The sequence below is a fragment of the Amblyomma maculatum genome, chromosome 6, assembly GCF_055883805.1.
Source record: "Amblyomma maculatum isolate TAMU_Amacu chromosome 6, ASM5588380v1, whole genome shotgun sequence".
NCBI classification, from domain to species: domain Eukaryota; kingdom Metazoa; phylum Arthropoda; class Arachnida; order Ixodida; family Ixodidae; genus Amblyomma; species Amblyomma maculatum.
The window spans coordinates 96,189,057-96,210,808 of NC_139349.1; the positions used below are offsets into that span (position 1 = coordinate 96,189,057).

At 50.4% G+C, this 21,752-nt stretch overlaps 1 protein-coding gene across 1 annotated transcript in view; it reads right to left on the bottom strand.

Moving 5' to 3' along the window:
- The window catches only part of LOC146186351 (uncharacterized), a 34,762-nt gene extending 13,950 nt beyond the window's left edge, over window positions 1-20,812 (bottom strand). The window contains exons 1-6 of the mRNA XM_084608037.1: window positions 20,252-20,812; window positions 15,600-15,729; window positions 13,240-13,458; window positions 8,490-8,756; window positions 1,100-1,117; window positions 52-336 (exon numbers count right to left, since the gene is read on the bottom strand). Of these exons, the coding sequence (XP_084464163.1) occupies window positions 52-336; window positions 1,100-1,117; window positions 8,490-8,756; window positions 13,240-13,458; window positions 15,600-15,729; window positions 20,252-20,541 (1,209 nt within the window). The 5' untranslated portion in view covers window positions 20,542-20,812. The remainder of the gene's footprint in view (window positions 1-51; window positions 337-1,099; window positions 1,118-8,489; window positions 8,757-13,239; window positions 13,459-15,599; window positions 15,730-20,251) is intronic.
- Window positions 20,813-21,752: the final 940 nt, after the last annotated feature.

Here is a 21,752-nt window from a genome sequence, read left to right on the forward strand (position 1 = left end):
GTGTGTGTGTGATAGAGAGAGCGGGTCGGCGTTTCTGGGGAACGCGCTCACCACTATCTGCGAGAAGAAGGACAAGGTCTTCCAGCTTGAGTGTCGGGATCTGACACTCGTGTGGCTTCGGTCCTCGTCCTTGTCGTACGCACTCTGACTCAGGGAGCCCGTTCGACTGCCGCGGCGCGACAGGTTCGGAAGAATCCTGGAGAAGAGGCGCATCTTGGACGGCTGGGGCTGGGTGCGCCGGGGTACGCGCAAACCCGCCGTCAACTCGGCTTCAATCTCATCGTTGGACCGCAATTGCTCCAGCCTCACCGTGGGCAACTGCAGCACTGGAGCGGCCTGCAGCCGCACGAAAATATGAAAACAGATGGAAACAGAGAATTACCGCACATCAGGCATTGTAAACGCACGTATACTGTACGTATTAATGATCCATAAATAAATATTGCTTTCCATTAGGACCTAAACTGGTGAACTCACTACTACTACTAGTGAACATATTTCTTACTAGTGAAGATATATCTATGTTTGTTATCAAGCGCCTCGAACTTCGCGCTTTTCATATCTAATAGCATGCGCTTTAATATAATGACGGTTTAGGAGAGCCTTCTCCGATGGTGCCTTATGCAATGGACAGCCCTAGCCATGCCGTAGTTTGCAAGACGTAGCGAGCCAGGCATGCGATGTCCGGCCGTATTACCGCCGTGTGTAAACAGTGCTGCATCTGGTATGATGTCATATCACGAAGGAGGTAGAGACGAAGCCGGAGGCAGTAGGTGCATACTTGACGTGATGTCCCACCGACTATGGATTTAGAGTTAAGAAGTATTAAAGGTCCACGGAAACGGCCCCCAAGAAACCACTGATAAACGTGTTCAGTGTGTAGAACACATCCTTTTGAGCATTAACGCAAAGTATAACTCCTTGGAACAAAGCCAGCGATTTATTATTAATTTTTAAAAACAGCGTTTTTTGAAATTCGCGGGCAGAGGAAATGTCGCTTGGCGGTGTCGCATGGAACTATTTCCTAATCCCGTGACGTCACGGGTCGGTTGACTGGCAAGGCTTGCTAGAAGCTGCCATTCGCTGCGGTCACTGCAACCATGACGTCACGAACACACTTCCGGTAGCTGCGAAAGTCGTCTGCTCGAACTCTGTGCGGGCTGTTAGAGCTCGCCGCCCTTATCGGTTAGGTGGCCATTGCCCATTAAGTGCAACAACCGAAGCGACGCAGGGATCGGCAGAACGAAGCTGCATTTACAAATATCTTATTTATATAACGTGGTTTCAGGAGTATCGGAGTGTCGTCCGACGAGGCGTCAATAGCACGGTCAAGCACCGCACGATGGCAGCACCTCCTCGACCGCCGTAAACACCGCCGCTGTGGCCCCTCCTCCCGCATGCCGTTCGCGAACGACACGGCGGATCGTTAGCCCCGATGTCCGAAATAAAGCGTGCTAAACTTTGTTGGCGTCTGGAATACTGAGCCGAATATCAAGTATGAAGCCCTCGTGAGGATCGCTGACCAGCAGCAAATTGCTGGTAAGAGCGATAGCAGTGATACAAGCTAGTTTCTGCTCAAGCCAGCTGCCGCTGGTGCATTTCGGCTGATCCGATCTGCTCGTACTAGCTCTGCGATTAATGCGTCGGCAGAGTTAATCCTATAATTATTTTACTATGGCAGGATAGGAATCACTATAAGGCAGTTTCATAAGTAGGCGATTTACGACAGCGTTGATCATGTTCCAAAGCGTCGACCGCCGCGGCTTCGAAGCGAAACAATAGGCCTAGCGACGACTAGGGACGGTCACGCACGGCGCCGGCGTTCGCCGCGCTCGCACGTTCCACCCCCGCGGTAATTGTGTAACGTACTACCTCAGCCTGCTCACGGCATCCCGTGCTGCAAGCGTTGCAAACTCGTGTACTTTCATAGCTAAGACCGCGTATTTTTTGGCGTTCTGCTCAGCAACAAGCCGTTCAAACGATACTGTAGGCACGACAAGGCTTCAGTACGCAGTCGCTGCGCTGTCGGCCGTAATCGAAGACGTCGGGCGGCACCGTAATCTATACATCGATCTTTAAACGTGATACAGTAGGCAAATGAATAACTTTGTGAAGCAGACCCGCTCGTACGTTTCGCGCACTCGGGCGCCGACGAGTAGCTTCCGTCAACATGCAGACGCCGTCATAACCTCGGTTAATGACGCAAACCGAGGTCGTCAAGCTCGGTTTGCGGTAACCGCGGTTAGTGGTGCAACCATGGTTTGGTCCGCCGTGTAACATATGATAACCACGGGTTCGCTGTTACACTAACCGTCGCTGCGCGAACTGGCGAACTCCTCAGGCGTGTGCAAGCGAGGACGGGTTGGCGGAGTACGCCAGAGAGCGAGCGCGCGGCAACCGGAAGTTCGTCGAAGTGACGTATGTCTGGGCGGAGCTTTGAACGCTTTGAACTTGCTTGTATTCTTTGTTTTTTTATGGCTCCCTTCGGCGTACGAGTTGAGAGGGAAAATTGGAAGGGTCATTTTTAATCGCCGATATCTCTGGTGTTGCAGAAGCTAGATCGAAAATTTTTGCGGGAGAATGATGGGCGGTTCAATAACTATCAGTGTTATGGCGTTGTTTACCCTTCTTGGTGACCCCTTTCTGGGGACCTTTTTAAGGATTAAGAAGAGACGTCGGCATATGAAACACCAAGCATGCTCGCCGCTGAAACGGAAGCCGATCGACGCCAAGACCAAACTGAACGTTGCCACCAAAAGCAAGAACTCCAGAACAATGTCTGTACAATTGGTCAAGTTAGAAGCAATGAGTAGAAACTCAATGTGGCACCATCACTGGCTTTCCAAAACTTATACCCATTCCCATACTTCAGGCATAAGCACAGTTGAACACACTAACGGAAATTATTCAACGGCGAGACCGCAACAAGAAATTTAAAGAGAAAGTATTTTGCGCCTGTTGCAGAAGTACCCGGAGAGGTGGCAGTATAATAGGCGAAAATAATAGATCCCCCTCCCATGAGGATGAGTCGCACACCTCTTAAGCGTTGCTAGGCAACGCTGGCAGAGCTTGGCGAGGAGGCTGCGTAGCTGGCCTTGGCTGTGACGTCGCGCATGCGCAGAACTAGCTTATGTAGAGCCACCCAAAGCTGCGGTCAGACATGGGTAGTGAAGCTTTCGCTTCAAAAAATATATTCCGGTGCGGCCGCGCAACGCAGGCGAATAAAAGGCGCTGAAGCGCGAGGGAGGCACGAGCGCTTCATTCGCAGGAAATATCAGGCCGAAGCGAAGCAGATTTATGCCGCATCCATCATAGCGCAAACTTTTGTTTACGACTGTGCCTCCTGCTAACCCGCCCATTTAGATGTTCATGACTACACACACATGAAGGTGGTTATGATCGATTGGACGGACTATTTTGGGGCAATTAAGATAAGACAAGGCAGTTTTTATTCTTATTCTAATAGAAGGCAAAGGGAATCCAGAGAAAAAGCGGCAAAGCAGCAGTTTGAAAGTGTCTGAAGCCCCACACACAGACATGACATACAGCACGTGGCCAGGTAAGCGACTTTTGCGCTACCACGGGGCACGGAACACAACAAGGCGCATGATGTGAGATACTGTTTCCTTCCGAGCCAGAGCCGCAACCAATTCTAGTAGCACCATTTTTGGTTTGGTTTTTGTGGGGTTTAACGTCCCAAAGCAACTCAGGCTATGAGAGACGCCGTAGTGGAGGACTCCGGAAATTTCGACCACATGGGGTTCTTTAACGTGCACTGACATCGCACAGCACACGAGCGCCTTGCTTTTCGCCTCCATCGAAAGGCTGCCGCCGAGGCCAGGATTCTATCCCGCGTCCTTGGGAACAGTAGTTGAGCGCCATAACCACTGCACCACCCCGGCGGGGTGGTAGCACCATCGTCTGCACTAAAATATGATGGACGCATCTGATGTGATGCACAGTTTTATTGGTGCCCACGATGGCAATATTGCGTTAGAATAGTTCACTGAGTGTGAAAATCGTACCACGGATCTCATGGCAAAGAAAAAAAGAAAGTCCAAGCAGCTGCCCGACCTTCTTCTAATAAAATACGCTTTTGAAGTGTGTCGTCAAATCTAAATGCTCTTTTTGGCTCATTTCGCACCAACATTATTGTGCCTCAAGGGAATTTTTCGCGCGTCCTGTTAGTTTCGTTGTAGTGAGGTTCAGCTGCAGCTCAGCTCCTCTGTGCTTTATATTAATAACGTCCTTTATTTGAAGAAATTATAAGAAATCCGGTCTCAGTTTAAACAGGGGGAGATAGGGGGCGCAGCAACACTTGGAGAACCATTCGTGTGTGCATAAGGGAGAGGAAGGGTGGGGGTGGGGCCAACGTCAGGGAGGCAAAAGAGGGGGGGGGGGGGGCAACCTTTCTACTTTCCAACCTCTTCTGTATAACAGCTGCAGCGCACCTGCACAAAGACTAGGGAAGAAAGGAAGAGACACAGCCCTGACTTGTAACTATTTTATTTGCAGTGCCTCTTTTTAACTAAGCAGGTCTGTTTAAACTCCGAATAAAATCTTCAGTTGAAAGTCAGCACTCTGCCTCGTCCCTTTTCACTCGTATTTGTACAGGTGCGCTGTTATGCCCTAATATACCCTGTCATACCAACCTGCCCACCAGTATGCGTTGCTGCTGTTCCTGATTCTCTAAAAAAAGAAAAAAGAAAGAAGGTCGAGAGGCAATAGTAGAAGAAATGTCGCCCAGTATAAAATTCAAGATGCAGCAGTTCCATAACCGCGTGCTGAAGCCGTCCTCTTGCGAATGGCACCTAAGCACAGCAAATTCGCCGCAGCCTTATTTCACTGCAGCAAAATGTTTTTGCCGTATATCAGCGAGCGCTGTATTTCCGCATTAACACTTTGTGTAACTTTTTTTTTTTTTTTCACTACCAAAAACTAAAACCTAATTCAAATGTCGCATATATATCTGCATTTGAAGGTAGATATGTGTACCATGGCACCCGTCATAGACCAAATATCAAAATATGCAGATCCCAAATTGTATGCAAGGATAACCAAAGCGTCTTAAGTGTGTACTCGAAAGCTTTGCGCAAAATCAAGCCGCGGCTATGTACTCTGTATGAACAAAACATTTTGTTCCTTTTCTATAGTAATTAGACGGTTCAGGCCCCAGCCCATTATGGTCGCGAAGCAGCGACACGTCTTGTACACAGCAATGTACACATGTGCAATATGTGTACACAGTATAGTATAACACGGCATTACGAGCACTCATGACACCGAACGGGCCACAGGGTTTAACGGAATGGTGCTTATACCCCTCGGCAGCCGATCGCTGTAACCCCTGAGTCACCACTATGAGCGCTTAGGGTAAACACCTAAACTGGGAATTCAAATGACCCATCAAGATGAGAGGGAGGAACGCGCACTATAGTCCGTGGTCGTGTCCATCCCCTTTGTGTTAGCGGGACCGTCGAATCTCAACACGTTGTACGCCGCCCGCACGCAGCATTAGGCTACAGTGGGATAGTTCAGCCTGTCTATAACTACAAATCGGCGAAGGCGACTCGACAAGTTGAAGTTCTTTATTATCCTCCTTATCGTGTTGCAAGGAAAAGATTGTGGAGTTTGATACCCAAGCCGAACGTTTGCCAGGCCAGAAAACGCTCATTATAATTAGGCTAACCCTCCCATAGCAAGCACAACCGTTGCACCGTTACGCTCCGTTAATCTTTTCACGAGCCACATCACCAAGCCCTTTGAGTAATTAGTTTTTTAATCCCTTCATTCAGTGGAGGTTCTGGACCACTGGCCAAGCAAGCTACGTAAAAAAAATTCAGCCACAAAAGTCAGACCAGCTTAAATTTTGAAGTGCCTTTTTTTTTTTTTTAATTTAGGGGCTCTAACCAACAAGCGCGCGAACTGCCTTTTTTCTTTTTTTATTCAGGGGCTCTAACCAACAAGCGCGCTTTCTAAAATGTGCCTGTCGCTTGAGACAGCTGGCTTCCACATAAATAATTCATTGATGGCTACCAACTTTAGCGCCGGTGGGTTTGACCTTGGTCGTGCATTGATTTTCAATCGAGGTTATTACGCAATCCCAGCACACCTATCGTGGCTATACAGCTGGTAGACCCCCCAAAAGGTCACTAAACTCCGTTCTGCCTCCCCGAGTTATTGCTTTCATGTCGACTCAAGCGGGTTAGAGGTCCTTTCCAACAACACCCCCACCCCTTCCGTTCACGTATAGCGCGAAAGACTATATAAATTAGTCTTAACTATAGAGGTTAGAATGTTTAACTTTCTAGCCGCTACAGTCTTAACTTTGGAAATAGCCTCCATCGCATAAAAAGCTAAGCGCAGCAGATGCTGTAACCTAGTGCCAAATATGAACTCATTTCAAAACCTACACTAAAAAGTACACTAAAATATGTCCTACTCAATACATTGCCAGCTGCACCCGGCGGAGTGGCGCAGTGGTTAGGGTGCTCGATTACCATGCCCAGGGATGCGGGATCGAATCCCGCTCTCGGCGGCCGCTTTTCGGTGAAGGCGAACAGATAGGCACTCATGTGCTGTGCGATGTTGGTGCATGTTAAAGAACCCCAGGTGGGCGAAATCTCCGGAGCCCTCCACTAAGGCGCCTCTCACAGCCTGAGTCGATTTGAGACGTTAAGCTCCACAAAGCAAACATTGCCACATTCCTGTGGTGTCAGAAGTACCGTACTTTTCCAAATTGAGTGCTGGTGCGCTAACAAACATGAACCTTAAATGGTGGCCCATACGTCGTACGAGCAGTAAGAAGCTGAACTGACTTGAGTATTGTTGGAGATCGATGACCAGGCTCGTGAATGCAGTAGGACACTGGAGTTCTGGGGCGAGAAATCTACCCATCTAATCTTCAAGCAATTTTTAGTTCCTGTTTTCTATAAAAGTTGACTCTCTCTTGGCAGTCACGAGATGTGTTTTCTGGAGGAAAATAATGGTGTATCACTGCCTCGTTGCGTAGTATTACAGGCCGAAAGAATAGGCTCATCCTTTCATATGTGGACACGCTGTAAGTAAATGGATTATATGACTGGGCTAAAATAGCTTTCCGTGCACACTTAGTCCGGTAAACCTTTGGTGCCGATAGCAAACCTATATATTTCCTCACCCTTTTTCACCTGCATCTTTGCCCTCCCGACGCAGTTCAGGTGTCCACTCGGAACGCGATAGTTACTGCACCTTTGCTTTCTTCAAAACTTGGCACGTGTCAACATACACGGCTAACAATCTATCTGGTCGCTGCATAGCCTTCCCTTCATCGAAGTTTCGGGGATCGTGAATACAGCAAGCTCTGTAGAATACTGCCGCGAACCATTCAAATATTTATTCTTCTTAAATAGCCGCCGGCATATGGCGTTATCACCGTGATTGTAGCGCACGGATCGATTATGTACCCTGTTCATGCTCCTTGTCGCGAGACACGGCTTTATCGTTTCCTTCGTTGTAGAAGATGCTTCGAGATGCACCGTGAAAGATTGAAGCCACGCGCGTGTGTTTCTACAATATTTCAGGGTATGCTAGTCACGTGAAACGGAGATTCTCTCTTCGACGACCAGCGAGCACGTTCGGTGTTATCGCCGCTGCCGAATCACTTATTTCTTTTGCGTGCGCAAATCAGCCCAATAAAGAGTAAGTGCGCTCCCAGACTCATTTTTTGCCGTCGGCCTTGTCGCCACCACGTGACAATACACAAATTAGGAGGCTTCGGTTAGGTGCATTCAAGTGTGCTGTAGTTGGTGACATATGGGCTCATTGTGCATTTTCTCTAGCGCTCGTTTTAAAAGGATAAGAAACAGAAAGTAGGGTATAGTTGAGTCTGTTCACATTTTTGTCCCTTGTTCTGTATGGTCGCTAGTGAAAATTTGTTTCGAGGCTTCATCCAGTGTAACCTTGTAAATTAAGGGCTGAAATAACTGAGCACTGGCGCGGCGAATTGATTGCCGCGTCGTGAAAACCAGCGCACTGAAAACGTATCACGCGAAGGAAATAAGACCACAGAGCCACACTGACGTCCGCAGTTGCTATTCTTTATTCTTGACAAACAGCCTCGTACGTCATTCTTGTTACTCAACTTAATCAAAACCATAAGCTTCGATGTCTGACCACAGCACATACGCAGGAAGCGCACAGCTGGCCTATAAAACCACCTTATGGTGTCAAAGTATTATCACTGCTTCAAAAACATTTCGTTTACTCTTGCTTTCGACTGTATTTTGGAATCGCAAGGCAGGCCCCGCGCTATACGAGCATTTATTCTTTGGACACAGTCTGTATGTTTCTTTGGCCTAACAATGGATAGCTGGAGGCTATGGGGATGGGGGGGGGGGGGGGGGGTGATATTGGTTTGAACTGACGGTGGCCAGCTATAGCCATTTTCAGTGCGCTGGCTTTCACCATGGGATGAGGTCTAATATAGGTCGACGCACGCCAATCTTGACAGCCTTGTTGTCCCACTTGTGCAGCGTTCGGGGCGGCAGGGACAGGGACTCGGTGCGGGCGCAGCTCTTGAGTACTTCGGCGCATTCTCGGGCCTCCTCGATGATCGACTGGACGTAGGTACGCAGCGAGGCTCGCACCTCGGGGTCGTTCATCATCTCGCGAGGGATCACGAACTGGCGCGAGGCGAACGCCGACGGCTCTTGCTGCAGGCCCAGGTACACCTCTCGCTGCTCGGGTGACATGACCTCGCGCAGGTGCGCGGGCATCTGCGCAGAGTGACAGATCACAATAGAGAGTTTTAGCTTACCGTGATCCGCCATCTGCTACCGTGATCCGCCATCTGCTACCGTGATCCGCCATCGCGTATTCCACTGCGCATGCCCAGATCCCTTGACGCCGATAGATGGCGCCACATACTGGATGTCGGCACATAGACCTGCCACGTCGGGACCAATCAGCTTGTGCGCCCCGCCCACGCACGGTAGAGGGTCACGGTGGTGGATCTCGGATCACGATAAGCTAAATCTCTCTAATGGGTTTTCATAGCGCAAGGGCAGATGCGGTCAATGGGTGGCAAGTACAATGTCAATGACCCATACAGGTAGAAAAAAAATTAGAAGAGGACAAAAGGGAAGAACTGTACCACAAGCAGAACTTTGGTATACGTCCGCGCTTTTCTAGTGTGAAGCGAGCATGACTCTTGTGTATCACCAAATGGAGAACATTAGCTTCACGCACGAGCGTTACCGCTGTCATGCTGTTCTAGCTTGTGCCGCAATATATAAGGAAAATCAAAGGAAACCACTTTAGGAAAGCACTGCGCACATGTGCGAACAGTTGTGAGTTAGAGAAGCCGGCCGAAGGTACGACAGCTTGTTGCTGTATACACTGTCCCAACCACGGCCGGCGCGGTATCGAGGGGAAGCGCGCGCGCTACCCTCGAGACCAGCCGTGACATTGCGCAGGAATATGCTGGAATGAGCGGTGCATATTTAGGTAAATCCACAAGCACCAAAATCTATATTTAAACCAAAATTGTGAATATTATAGTCGAGCGGGAGAGACATTGAAACCATTTGGTCAATGGGAACAGAAAGCCAGTTCAGACAAAGCAACCCAGTCGCAACGCTGTTCAGAGCGCTCCTTTTGCTACGTAGAGCGAATGCAGTTGAACGATACGAGGCTAGACATCCGTGCGGTTTGGCCGTTCGTTCGATAGCTGCTGTGACCCAGCGCGCGAGGCATGGACAGACGTTGCGATGGTAGAACGCGAGAAGGCAAGTGCGCCCCCACAGGGCCAGCAAGCCGGAAGCGTAGGTACGAAACATACGTATACTGTTTTGCCAAAAGTAACCTTGCGCTTCTGGGTTGTATTCTAAAGCCAACGTTAACTCCCAGAGAATCGCAATTGTTAAGAAATGAGGACAGGAGCTATCATTTACTTTTCAAAGATTGACAGCTTCAGAAGTGGTACAATGCTCTGCTGTCCGGCTGATAATTGTGGAACACGCACCCTGGTTACTTTTGGCAAGGACGGTACGCGCGTACTCACTGTGCGCATATATATATATATATATATATATATATATATTGTAAAGAAGACAAAGAACAGAAAAACGCTGCGGCATCGCCATCACCATCGCTTGTCTCCGGCGCCCATCTAGCTCGCGCTGAAGCTGTGCCCTGCGGTTGGTAATTCGACCCTTCTGTGCCCGAAGTACTGCCAGTGCTAGACGTTCCAGCCAACCATTAAATCCACATTTCACTTGGTGGAGGTCAATCTGAGGTTCCCTGTACTCATCTCGCCCTGGAACTTCGCAGCAGAACATTGACTACCCCAATGACGGAGCCGACTTCACTGCACCTACCTCCGTCAGTCACCTGCACAAGTGCCGTTCGTCAACGGGACCCGGCTACCTTCAGTGGAAGCAGCGATGACGACGTCGACGATTGGCTGACCACTTACGAACGGGTCAGCCGTCACAATAACTGGGACGACAACCGTAAGCTCAACAATGTCATCTTTTACTTGAGCGACGTCGCTAATCTGTGGTTTCGAAACCACGAGTCGGACTTTGGCACCTGGGCGAATTTCAAGACGAAATTTTCTGATGTCTTTGGCCGCCCCGCCGTCCGAAAACTCCGCGCGGAACAGCGTCTTCGGTCGCGACTGCAGCTGCCCGGTGAAACGTTCACCAGTTACATTGAGGACATTGTTGATATGTGTCGTCGCGTTGACCCGACCATGACCGAGGCCGCTAAAATACGTCATGTCCTCACAGGAATTGATGACGGCGCTTTTCACATGCTCATCGCGAAAGGCCTCACTACGGTCAAGGAAATCTATGACCTCTGTCAAAGCTACGACGAGCTCCGGAGGGAGCGTGCTTTGATTCGCCAGCCTCATACATCACTTGCTGGACTAGCCGCGGAGAGGGAGTCATCTAGCCTCTCTGAAGACATCAAGGCTTTTGTACGCCAGGAAGTCGCGCGACAACTGTCCCTGCAGCCCTATGTTAAGGAGTCGTCAACAACTGGCCTTGTTCCGGAGCTTCGCCATGCAATCCAACAGCATGTATCTGAAGTCCTCCCTAATCCTGTTCCTCAACCAGCTCCGGTCGCACCTTCAATGCCGTTACTCACGCCCACAGTTTCATCGTCCGGCGTTGCGCCACTGAGGTATACGCTCCAGCATTCGCGCCAGCTCCTCCTCAAGTATTGCGCCGCACGTATGCCGAAGTCACTTCAAGTCCACCGCCTGAGCCAGCATATGCCTATGCTTCGCCCCCCATGCGGTCGGCACCAACAGCTTTTGCTCCCCCCTTGCTTCCGACACGATCTCCATGGCGCACATCAGACAACAGGCCTATTTGCTACCACTGCGGCATCCCTGGGCACACTACACGCTACTGCAGGCGCCGAATAAATATGGCCTTTGCTGCACGGCCTGCGCCACCTTATTTGGCCCCCCAGTTCCCAGTCCCATCGGGTCCTCCAACAGCACCCCCTCATCCTCCGGACTTCCTCCCTTGTCGTTCGTCATCACCACGTCGCCGCTCCATTTCGCCAATGCGCCGACGACCCGCTACCTAGCCGGAAAACTAACCGCCGCAGTTCGCGAGGCACGAACTGCGTATCCGACCGAATTTCAAAGTCCTCGTCTTAATCCCGCGAATGTTATTCCTGTCATCGTTGAAGGTGTTCATACTCTTGCGCTCGTCGACACCGGTGCCGCTGTATCAGTTATCAGCCAAAAACTCTGCCGCTCCATCCGAAAGGTGACTACGCCTCTCGAGGGACTATCGCTTCGTACCGCATCCGCTCACAGTATACAGCCGACAGCTATCTGCACTGCTCGCGTCGTCATTGCTGCAGCCTTGTACATCATCGAATTCGTCGTTCTCCCCACATGTTCTCATGACGTCATTCTCGGCTGGGATTTCCTGTCCCAGCTTCATGCTATCATTGACTGCGCCAGTCCTCAAGTAGAGCTCATTGAATCGAGTGATGCACCGTCTGATACCCTGCTCCACGAGCCGTGTCCTCGTTTTGCGACCAAACTCCTCGTAGCACATGACACAACCATCCCACCCGTTAGCGCTGTTCTGGTTCCCCTCACTGCCTCTTACCACCGCCGCGACAGTCCTCTTTGTGCCCTCTAACGTTGTCTGCCGCCGCCGCCACTTACCGCTGCCGTTTGCCGTCCTTGACATGAAAAACGGCGCTAGCACACTTCTGGTAGCCAATCCTCTTCCGTCTCCCGCTATGTTGATCGAAGGGGAGTGCCTCGGCCGCATCGAGCCCGTGGACCTTCTGTTCACCTTTGATGATGTGTCATTCCCTGTTTGCCAAGTTGACGCCTTGACTCCAGCTCGTGTGGCTTCAGATCCGCTACAGCGGGACCTTTTTGACCATTCCGTGGACAGCGCTCTAGAACCGCGCCACCGCGAGCAACTTCTTGACCTTCTACACCAATTCCGCGCCTCCTTCGACATTCCGCAATCTTCCTTGGGCCGCACGACGACCGTTTCCCACCTCATCGACACTGGCGCTCACCCACCTCTCCATCAGCGGCCGTATCGGGTGTCCCCGACTGAGCGCCGTGTTATTGCCCAACAAGTCGATGACATGCTGCAACGCGGAGTAATTAGAGAATCCTGTAGCCCATGGTCGTCTCCTGTGGTCCTAGTTAAAAAGAACGATGGCTCCATACGATTTTGTGTTGGTTATCGCCGCCTCAACAAAATCACTCGTCGTGATGTGTACCCCCTCCCACGAACCGACGATGCCCTAGACTGTTTGCAAGGCGCAGAATTCTTTTCCTCACTCGATTTACGCTCCGGGTATTGGCAGGTGCCCATGGCAGAGGCGGATCGTCCTAAGACCGCCTTTATTACTCCAGACGGACTATACGAATTTAATGTTATGCCATTCGGACTCTGTAACGCCCCAGCCACATTTGAAAGAATGATGGACACTGTACTGCGCGGCCTGAAATGGAACATCTGTTTATGCTACCTCGATGATATCGTCGTCTTTTCAATGACATATATATATCATTTATATCATTTATATCATTTTCTTTGCAGCTTAATATGTGCTGAGATTTATCACGAATAATCGTTTGCACATTGCTTGACTGCAGTTGCATGTGCAGCCTCGTCTTGCGCATGCAAGACCAGGCAGCATGGTCGCATTTATGACGACTAATGCACGGGTGTAGGAGTAAAGACCACGGGTTACGCTTACGTGCAGGAAATACGGCGAATCAGGGGACTCTGAGCGCCGCTCGGCCATGGTGGACATTTGTACGCTGGAGGTGTCGACCCAGCGACGCTGGTTCAGTGAGTTGTCCCGGGGCGGTCGAAGGGATTCCGACAGCGAGAAGGGAGTCGACAGCGTCTCGAATACTGAGCCTTCGTGGGCCCCAGACCGCTGCTGCTGCTGCGTACGCTGTTGTTGCTGCTGCTGCAGCGGATAGAGGCATAAGAAAGGCTTTAGCATAACGCATACCGGGAAGGTAGGAGGGGGGGGGGGGGGGGGGGGGGAGCATGAAAGGTAGAGGAGACATAGTAGTCGGCTTTCATTCTTTATATTTGTCTGATTTTTCATGTAGGCCTAGCAATATTTATAACTTCGGCACAGATGATAAAGATTGCAATTAATTATTCACTTTACACAAAGGCAAAGGTCGCATCTATGAACAAATTAATCTACAGAACAAGGACTACAGTTTAGGCTACTAGTAATGCACCTTATAAATAAAACGCTGCTCAACACCAATGCTGGCGTGGCAAACGCTGTAAAACACGCGCACTTTTACACTATAGTTTAACAGATCAACTCACGCCAGAAATTCGAATCCACGTCCAACGCTGTACACACGCGGGGAAGACGTATCTCGAATAAATTGCACTAGAATAGGCTGGTATGCTTTACTTTGGACCTTTGATATCAGCCACGACTATTTGCATGACACTTACGTATTTACATGTGAAATTATAGTTGCCACACGCAAGAATTGGTTGAACATGCAAGCAGAGGTACTTTGCACGCCCCGGCCATTCATTAAGCACCTAAACTATAGTAAAAGAAATCTAAACCAGGATGTGACCATTTATGTACTTCCTAAAAAGATATCCGTTACGAATTAAGGGCGTACCTTCAGAAAAACAAAAGAGTGGGTACATTCCCCCCCCCCCCCCCCCCCCTCCCCCATGGAGCGCTCGAGCGTTGGAGTCTGAGCACGTTTTGACTGTGACCACATTTTAAAGGCCAACTCCACAGACATTTCTGAAATTTCTCGGAAGCAATTTTGTTGTCTACGGGTGCCTGAAGTTCCTGAGAGAGAGGCCATTTAGCTGAGACGTCATAACCCTGTCGGCATAAAAGCGACGACGACGAAAACGCCAACGTTGGGTTGTTTGGGACACAAGACATTTAAGCTATCGCGTAATGTATATACGACAGCGCTGTCAAGTGTGTGGCACGATACCTATGGCTGCCCGCACATAATGGAACAGCCAAAGTACCAACACTAGGCAATAGAGAGTTTTAGAATAGGGGAACCCTATTGCGGGGCAACAACACGAACGCGCGGAGTGCTGCGATGAATAGTCGAGGGGTTCGGTAATCACCCTCGACATGCGCACTCTCGCCTCGCTATTACCCTATTCCCCTAACCGATAGGGTCCCAATATTCTAAAGCTCCACAATATGGAGATTTAGAATAGGAGGACTAGCAAGGCGACAATGCGCACGCGCGGAATGCTGCGATGAATGGGCGAAGGTGCAGCAATTAGTCTGAGCCTGCGCACTCGCAGCCTGCTATCAATCTATCCCCTTAACCGATATGGTAATATAGGGGCGAGAATGCGCACACAGAGTGATAACCGTACCCCCTCCTTTCATTGCGGGTTTCCGCGCGTGTGCATCACCGACCCGCAATTACCCTATCCCCATAATTGGTAGGGTCCCCCTATTATAAAACTCCCCAATGTCACTTCTTTCCCGCAGCGTATGCGCCTATGCACGGCGCCTTCCTGAGGCAGTCTCCAGCACCTGCCCACCATCTTGGGGGAGGAGCCTTAATTCCCTTTCCCCGAAGAACACGGACTCCTCACAAGTGTCGCTTAAATAAAACTTTTCTCTGCGTCTCGCCACTGCGGCGCCTCTTCTGTTTCCCTTCTTTCACGCTCTCCTTCCTCCCTTACTTCATTATCGGTTGAGATGTCCATCGAGAATTCAGGAAGCTGGTACGCTGTTCCTTTTCGCAAAACAAATTTTAATCGTGTTTCGGCAGTGGCGAATTGGCGCACCCTCTAGTGGAGGTCTTGTCGAGAGATTAAATGAATATGTATCCTTGTAAAAAGAAGGTTCCAAATATTCATTTGCAACGTCTTAGAATATCTGCGGTGAGTGTTCAAGACAATCCTTGTATCCGCCGGCCAGCACCTCCAGCCACGTGTGCTCTTTTCGCGTGCAGCTCTGTACCATGTGTGCTTGAGGAAAAAAGTAAACATAGGAGCAGACAAAATTAACGCTTGCTTATTGCTTGTACAGTTAATGGTTGGAAGCTTTAGTAAATGAACAAATAAACCATATTTTACCAGCGGTGGTCTCGGTAGTCTCCCAGACCTTGCCAGTTGCCCTGTTGATTCCACTGACCGGCCAGTGTTTGGTGTCCTTGTGTGAGAACCATGCTGGTCGTAAATGGCCTTGGACAAGGACTTGTTGCTCCTGAAATATGTAGCCGGCCGCTAAACGTTGAATGCACTAAGTGCGAGCTGGGCAAGCAGTCTCGCTGGAAATTGTTTTGGCCAGAAAAGAGCAAGGCGCTCTGTTCATCGCCTATCATAATTTGGCCTGACGCATTAAGGTGCGTTTGCCGAATTCGGATCCCTCTTCCGGCGCATCTCTTTCGTGAAACTCGAAGCAAAATGTGGATAAAGGGGAAGAAGATAATAAAGACTCGACCGCTTCTCTCATATCTCCATACAATTAGGCGCTTTCTAAAAAAAACACTATCCGAAAGCTTCCCCTTCAATCGGCCACAAAATGTGAGAGGCCGTGCAGTGAACAAAATTTTCTTGCCGAAGTATGGACTAATTAAGTGTAATAGCACAGAATAAGAGCGCATCAATGCTTGTATCGCCTACACATGTGCTGTTGCACTGCATCGCAGTGGTACGCGTGAGGCTACCTAACCGTGCCTACGCATTACTAGTGCAGATACAATAGAAACACCAAACAGCGTACTTACATGTTGCAGGAGCAGTGGAGAGACGAGTTCGGCCGGCGTTGCTAAAAGCTGACACTAAAGGGAGAAACGCTGAATTGTCACCTTTAGAGTGGGCGCTTAAGAAGCCTGACACTGGAAGAATCAACAATCATTCTTAGCTCGTGCTGCCTCGAACACGTGCGCACATGGCACGATCGTCTTCCTTTCCTCTGTGTACGAAGCGCGTTTTAATTCAGCTGCGGGGAAAAAAATAATAACGAGGTTCGAAAATTCAGTTATTACTGTGTATGCGCATGTTCTGTCCCAGCGTTTTGCGTTTGCAGCTTTGTCAAATTATTGATGACATGCATCAAAAGTTTTCTCTATCTACTCTTCCATGCGTTTGGGAATAGGAGGAGGAGGAAGATGAGGAGGAGAGGCAGGGAGGTTAACCAGTAAAAGCAACCGGTTTGCTACCCTGCATTGGGGAAGGGATGAGTGGATATATAAGTTGTGAGAGATGGATAGTTGAAGTTAGTACAGTCACATAACAGACATGCCACATCACATCACGTCACAGTCATATCATAGCAAATTCATAGTCTTTCGATTAGGCCTGTGCTTTTCATAAAGCGGAGCAGTGCCTGGGAGGCCTTCACCGCAAACGATCGCCGTGGCCAGGGACCGAAAATCTTAATTTCAGTCAATGGGCGTCCATCTAGATGCTCCAGCGTACGGCACAGACATTGCCTTTCCTCACTGTATACCGGGCACTCACAAAGAATGTGGCCTATAGACTCGTCGCATCCACAGTTTGTAATGCAGGGCTGTTTGCCATGCCTATCATAAAAGAATACGAGTTTGAAAATGCTACACCAACCCACAGGCGGCACAGCAAAGTTCTTCGCGTCGGGGTAAGCCAGGTACAAGGCGGAGCTTCAGGTCAGGGTCCAGGGATTTTAAGCGGCAGTTCGCAAACTGGCCAGAATTCCACAAGGAGAGTGTGTTCCCGCGCAAGTGTGCGAAGCCTGCCCGCTGCGTCTGCCCTGGAAAAGGGAATCAACACACTATCGCCGTCTTGGTGGGCTGTTCGTGCGACCTCGTCCGCCTGAAGATTGCCTGCTATGCCGCTGTGTCCTGGAAGCCATTGGAAGATGATGTCATATTCTTCATTAATTGCACAGTGATGAATTTGTCGTATTTCCGCAACGAGTTGTTCATGGGCTCCACGGCGAAGAGCCGCTTTTAAGGCTTGCATGGCTGCTTTTGAATCTGTTAAAATAGACCACCGTTAGCGGCTCTGCTGACTTATATGCCTAATTGCGATACGAAGAGCAGTTAGCTTGAAAGAAGCACGTGTTGTTTGGGAATAGGTTTCAATGACATATGGCAGGCTATTCTCCTCCCCCTCTCTTCGTCATCATCTTCTCGACTGGAGTCCTAACTACAGCGCCCCAGTGATGCTCCGAAAAAGTAGGGCCGGTGCACCAGGAACCACAGGAGATGTGGCTTCAGCTAGGAGTGAGGAGAGCGTTATTTGGGGGTGACGTGTTCTTGAAGGCGCCGCCCTGAAGCCGTGGCGGCAGCGGTGTAACTCCAAGCTAAGGAGCCATGAAAAGCTGTTCACGAAACTTGGAAAAATGCACGACCAATAGGTATTCTATCAATGGTTATCGCTACTGAAAAATTTTTAAGCTATCTTGATTGGCGCCGAATATATTGGCGATTGAAAATGGTAACAGAAGTAAACAAGTCGCGACGGCGCCTCATGCCGTTGTCAGATAGGAAGGGGATTTGGCAGTTGGCACCCGCCGCGTCCCTGGATCACTCATAATTCATCAACCTATCATCATCCATCCGACGCCAAGACCCCTCCCCCTCCCAGATGGGTGGGGGGGGGGGGGGGAGAGAGAGTTTTTGTTTTGGGGCAAAGGTCCTGCCCGCACAAGGGCCGCGACGCGCCATGACGACGATCACGGTCAAGTGGCTTGCGCCCCCTCCTCTGACGAGGAGCTCAGTTCTTCGCAGTCGCACCGACCTGGCAAGGCACCCCAGCATAGCACACACGACGCAACAGAGGCACCCTTGCTTTCGTACGGCGGCGACGGCGCCCGCTCATTTTGCCTCTTGGCACTCGTAGCAGCTCTCGATGTCGTCGAGCTTCCTGTGGATGCCGTCCGGACCAATGTTTTTATCTAAAAACGTTGGTCCAGACTCCGGTGGTGGGCGATGTGTGGCTGCAGCCCGCGGCCTGCTTTACAATCACTAGAAAAAAATTTCAGAGTACCGCATTCGTTTTCCCTGCGCCGCCGACTCGCCTACTGGCTGATCCGCGTCGCGTGACTTTGCGTCGCCATATCCCTTCCAAGCGCGTGCGCGGAATATGTATCTTGCGCTGCTGTTCCTCTTTTTCCGATCGTTTCTCGCAGTATACACGTGAGAAATTCTGCTGTGCCTCTGGTGTGACGCTAGACCTGAGTCTAGAAATGCTTTCTTTATGTGCCTGAACGAAAAGAGTGAATCTGCACCAGTGGTAGGTGTGGCTTCATAGAACCAACCAGGAAAAATTCGTGCCATCAAGGAGCACCTTGTGCGAAATACGCTGGTTCATTGGTTTGAAATTTTGTTCGTTTAGCCGCGAAAAAAGAGCACGAAATATTCAACGGGACATGTTTCGCCTAACGGCAACATGTGTTTACCTTCCAACGCCGTGTGCCGCACGTGCGCAGCATTATGCAAGGTCCATTTTACTTGCGGAAGTTTGCGAAAGCTGTTCTCACATTAAGTTAAATATCCAGCCAGCCGGCATCAGATACATGTATGTTCAGTTCTGCGAAATCACACGCACTCTGCGTGTTCGAATCGATGACCCCCCCCCCCCCCCCCCCGCAGCTCTTCCTTTTTTATTTTTATTGTTAATGTAAATATACATAAATCTCTATGCACAGATTTATTAGTTATTTATTTCTAGTTGTACGTTAAAGAAACCCAGGTGTTGAAAATATCCGGAGCTATCCACTACGGTGTCTCATTGTATGAGCCGCTCCGGGATGTTGAACCCCATTAACTAAACCAACCAACCATAGTTGTGTGTTCGCAGCTAGAAACTTTTGGCAAATCTCTGTCAACCAGATATGCCATCAATGACGGCATATCTTTTTTTGACGGCAGCTAATGAGCGACGTTCTAGCAGATTGGCGGCACGAGGCGTATGCCGATGAAGCACATACAGAGATATAATTACACAATGAAAAGTACAATATTCACAACCGCGCGGTGATAGCCATTATATAGTAGGCCATGTTTTTTCTTTTTTCAGGGTGAAAAATGGGTGCGACCAGCGCATTACTTTTCCTTCACTTTATGACAGCGCCGCAAAAGAATTAAGTTCACGCAAAACAATATACTTCAACGAAGCCTGCTTGGCGTTCTTGGCGCGGCGACGGCGATACTAAATTGTATGTTAGTCTATTTAAGCTGTCTCGGCAAGCCTGCTGCTTCACTTTGCGTTGCTTATACAAGGCGATTAATCGTATCAGAGCGTAATAAACTCTGCACCTCGTCCTCCGTGTCTTTACCGCGTTTGGCACAGCGGCGCCAACGGACGGCATTCTCAACGACTTAACACAATACGCACACGCTCCTGCGATCTTCGCAGACATATTATTTCACACTTCATCACTTTATAATGTTGTAAAACATGTAACACTACTGCACTACGCGTACAACACGAGTTGATCCAAATTGCCGGCGATTTACAAGAGCAAGCGCCCTGAAGCGTTCGCCGGTTCACCTACACGCATCATCTTTTCCCATCGACTACGGACTAAAGTAATAAAGTCAGGGACCAGATAATCATTGGTGATACTTTTCCGAATAAACATATCAAAATATTTCAGTTTTGCTATCTTTAAAACCTGTTAGAAGCCTACGAATGCGGTCACTCGCTGTTCAGACGGTGGCTGGGTCCGGCGGTCTGGGAGGAAGATGGCGCCCGCGGGCACGTTTGCGGTATTCTGAAAATTTTCCAGTGATTCTAACCTGCTTCGCTTCCTCCTGGTGAGGGGAGTGAACTCCTCATCCCCGGATTGGTCGAGGCTGCCGCTCGTCTGGCTCTCCAGCTGGTCCACAGCGACCTGGTTGGGCGCCACGTGCTGTTGGTTCTCGGCCATTGAGGGGGCTGCCTCCTTGTACCGGTGTGTTCCGGGCTGCTTCGCGGCGGGGTCTGTGGTAGCTGCGAAAGCGTGGCCTGCGAAAGCGAATTCGAAGCAGTAAGGTTGAGTTCGCGGCCACGTCCATGGTTGTTGTCCTCTCCGCGGCGTCCTCGGCATCCTCCGGCGGCCGCTCGGAAGGCACCGCACCGACTGGCTGGCTAGCAGCAGGCTGAACAGGTGGCGGCAAAGCTGCGGCCGCAGCGGCCAACCCCATTGCGTGCTTGGCCACGGACGCGAAGGTTCGAGCGCCGCACTTTATCACCGCGTGGTCCGCGTCGCACTGAGGGCAGGACAGGCTACACGAAGGGTGGCCGAAGACCCCGCAGCGCGCACAAGGGGATGTCGCACGCCGCCCGCACGTAGTCACGCGCGCCACAGCATCGGCAAATACGTGCGACCCCCTCGTACTCGCACTGCAGGGTGAATTCGGTCACCTGCAGGAAGTTCGGCAGGGGCCACCGCATATCCATCTTCACGCGGAGGTTGCCTCTCGGGGTCCCCTCGAACACCGGTACGAACATCATGGAAATGGACTCCACGGGCCCGTACTTCTCGAGCGCCTGCGGAGCTCAGTCACCTCCAGGTCATCGGGGACGCAAAGCGCAAAGCGAACCGCGGTGCCTCGCATGGTCACACATGGGTCCACGGCTCGCCTGGAAATCCTGGACGCCTCCAATTTCCGATTTGCCACGCCCCGTCCCGACCGCGTATTTTGAGAGCCTCCAATGAGCGGGCGCGCCCGCAAGCCCATTGATGTCACTTGAGAAGTTCGCGCGTTGCGCGCGGGCATGTGTCGCCCCGATCGGTAGCGAGCGGTCGCCAAGAGCACTTTTTAAAAATTATTTGTAAATTACACGCTTCACGCAAAGCTTTCAAATTTGACTCGAATACTCATAAAGGCCCCTTCTATGGATTTCTTGCATTCGAATATTACCGCATGTAGCATTTCAGGGGCCATTTAAGTTATGCTTCAGTGTCTTGCCCATGGTGTATACGGACGTGACTGGGTCTCCACTATCCTTTTCCGGTTCCGAAGTCGCACCACCCGGTTCCGTCATTTCGACCAATCAGATGACTCGAGGTCACGTGAGATAGCGACATTTCGATAACGACGCAAACTCGCAATACGGGCCCAGGTCAACGCCGCTTGCGGCGGGGGCTAGCCAGCCACCAAATTTTCTCTGTTATAGGCCGCCATTGCATCCGCCACTGCTTCGGTGGTGGACGACGGCTGTTGCGGCGCGCGTCTTTCGCTCCCTCTTCTTTTTCCTTTCTTCTCTATTTTCTCCTCTGTCCGCGCGAGGCAGCGGAGGTGGGAGGTGGTGAAG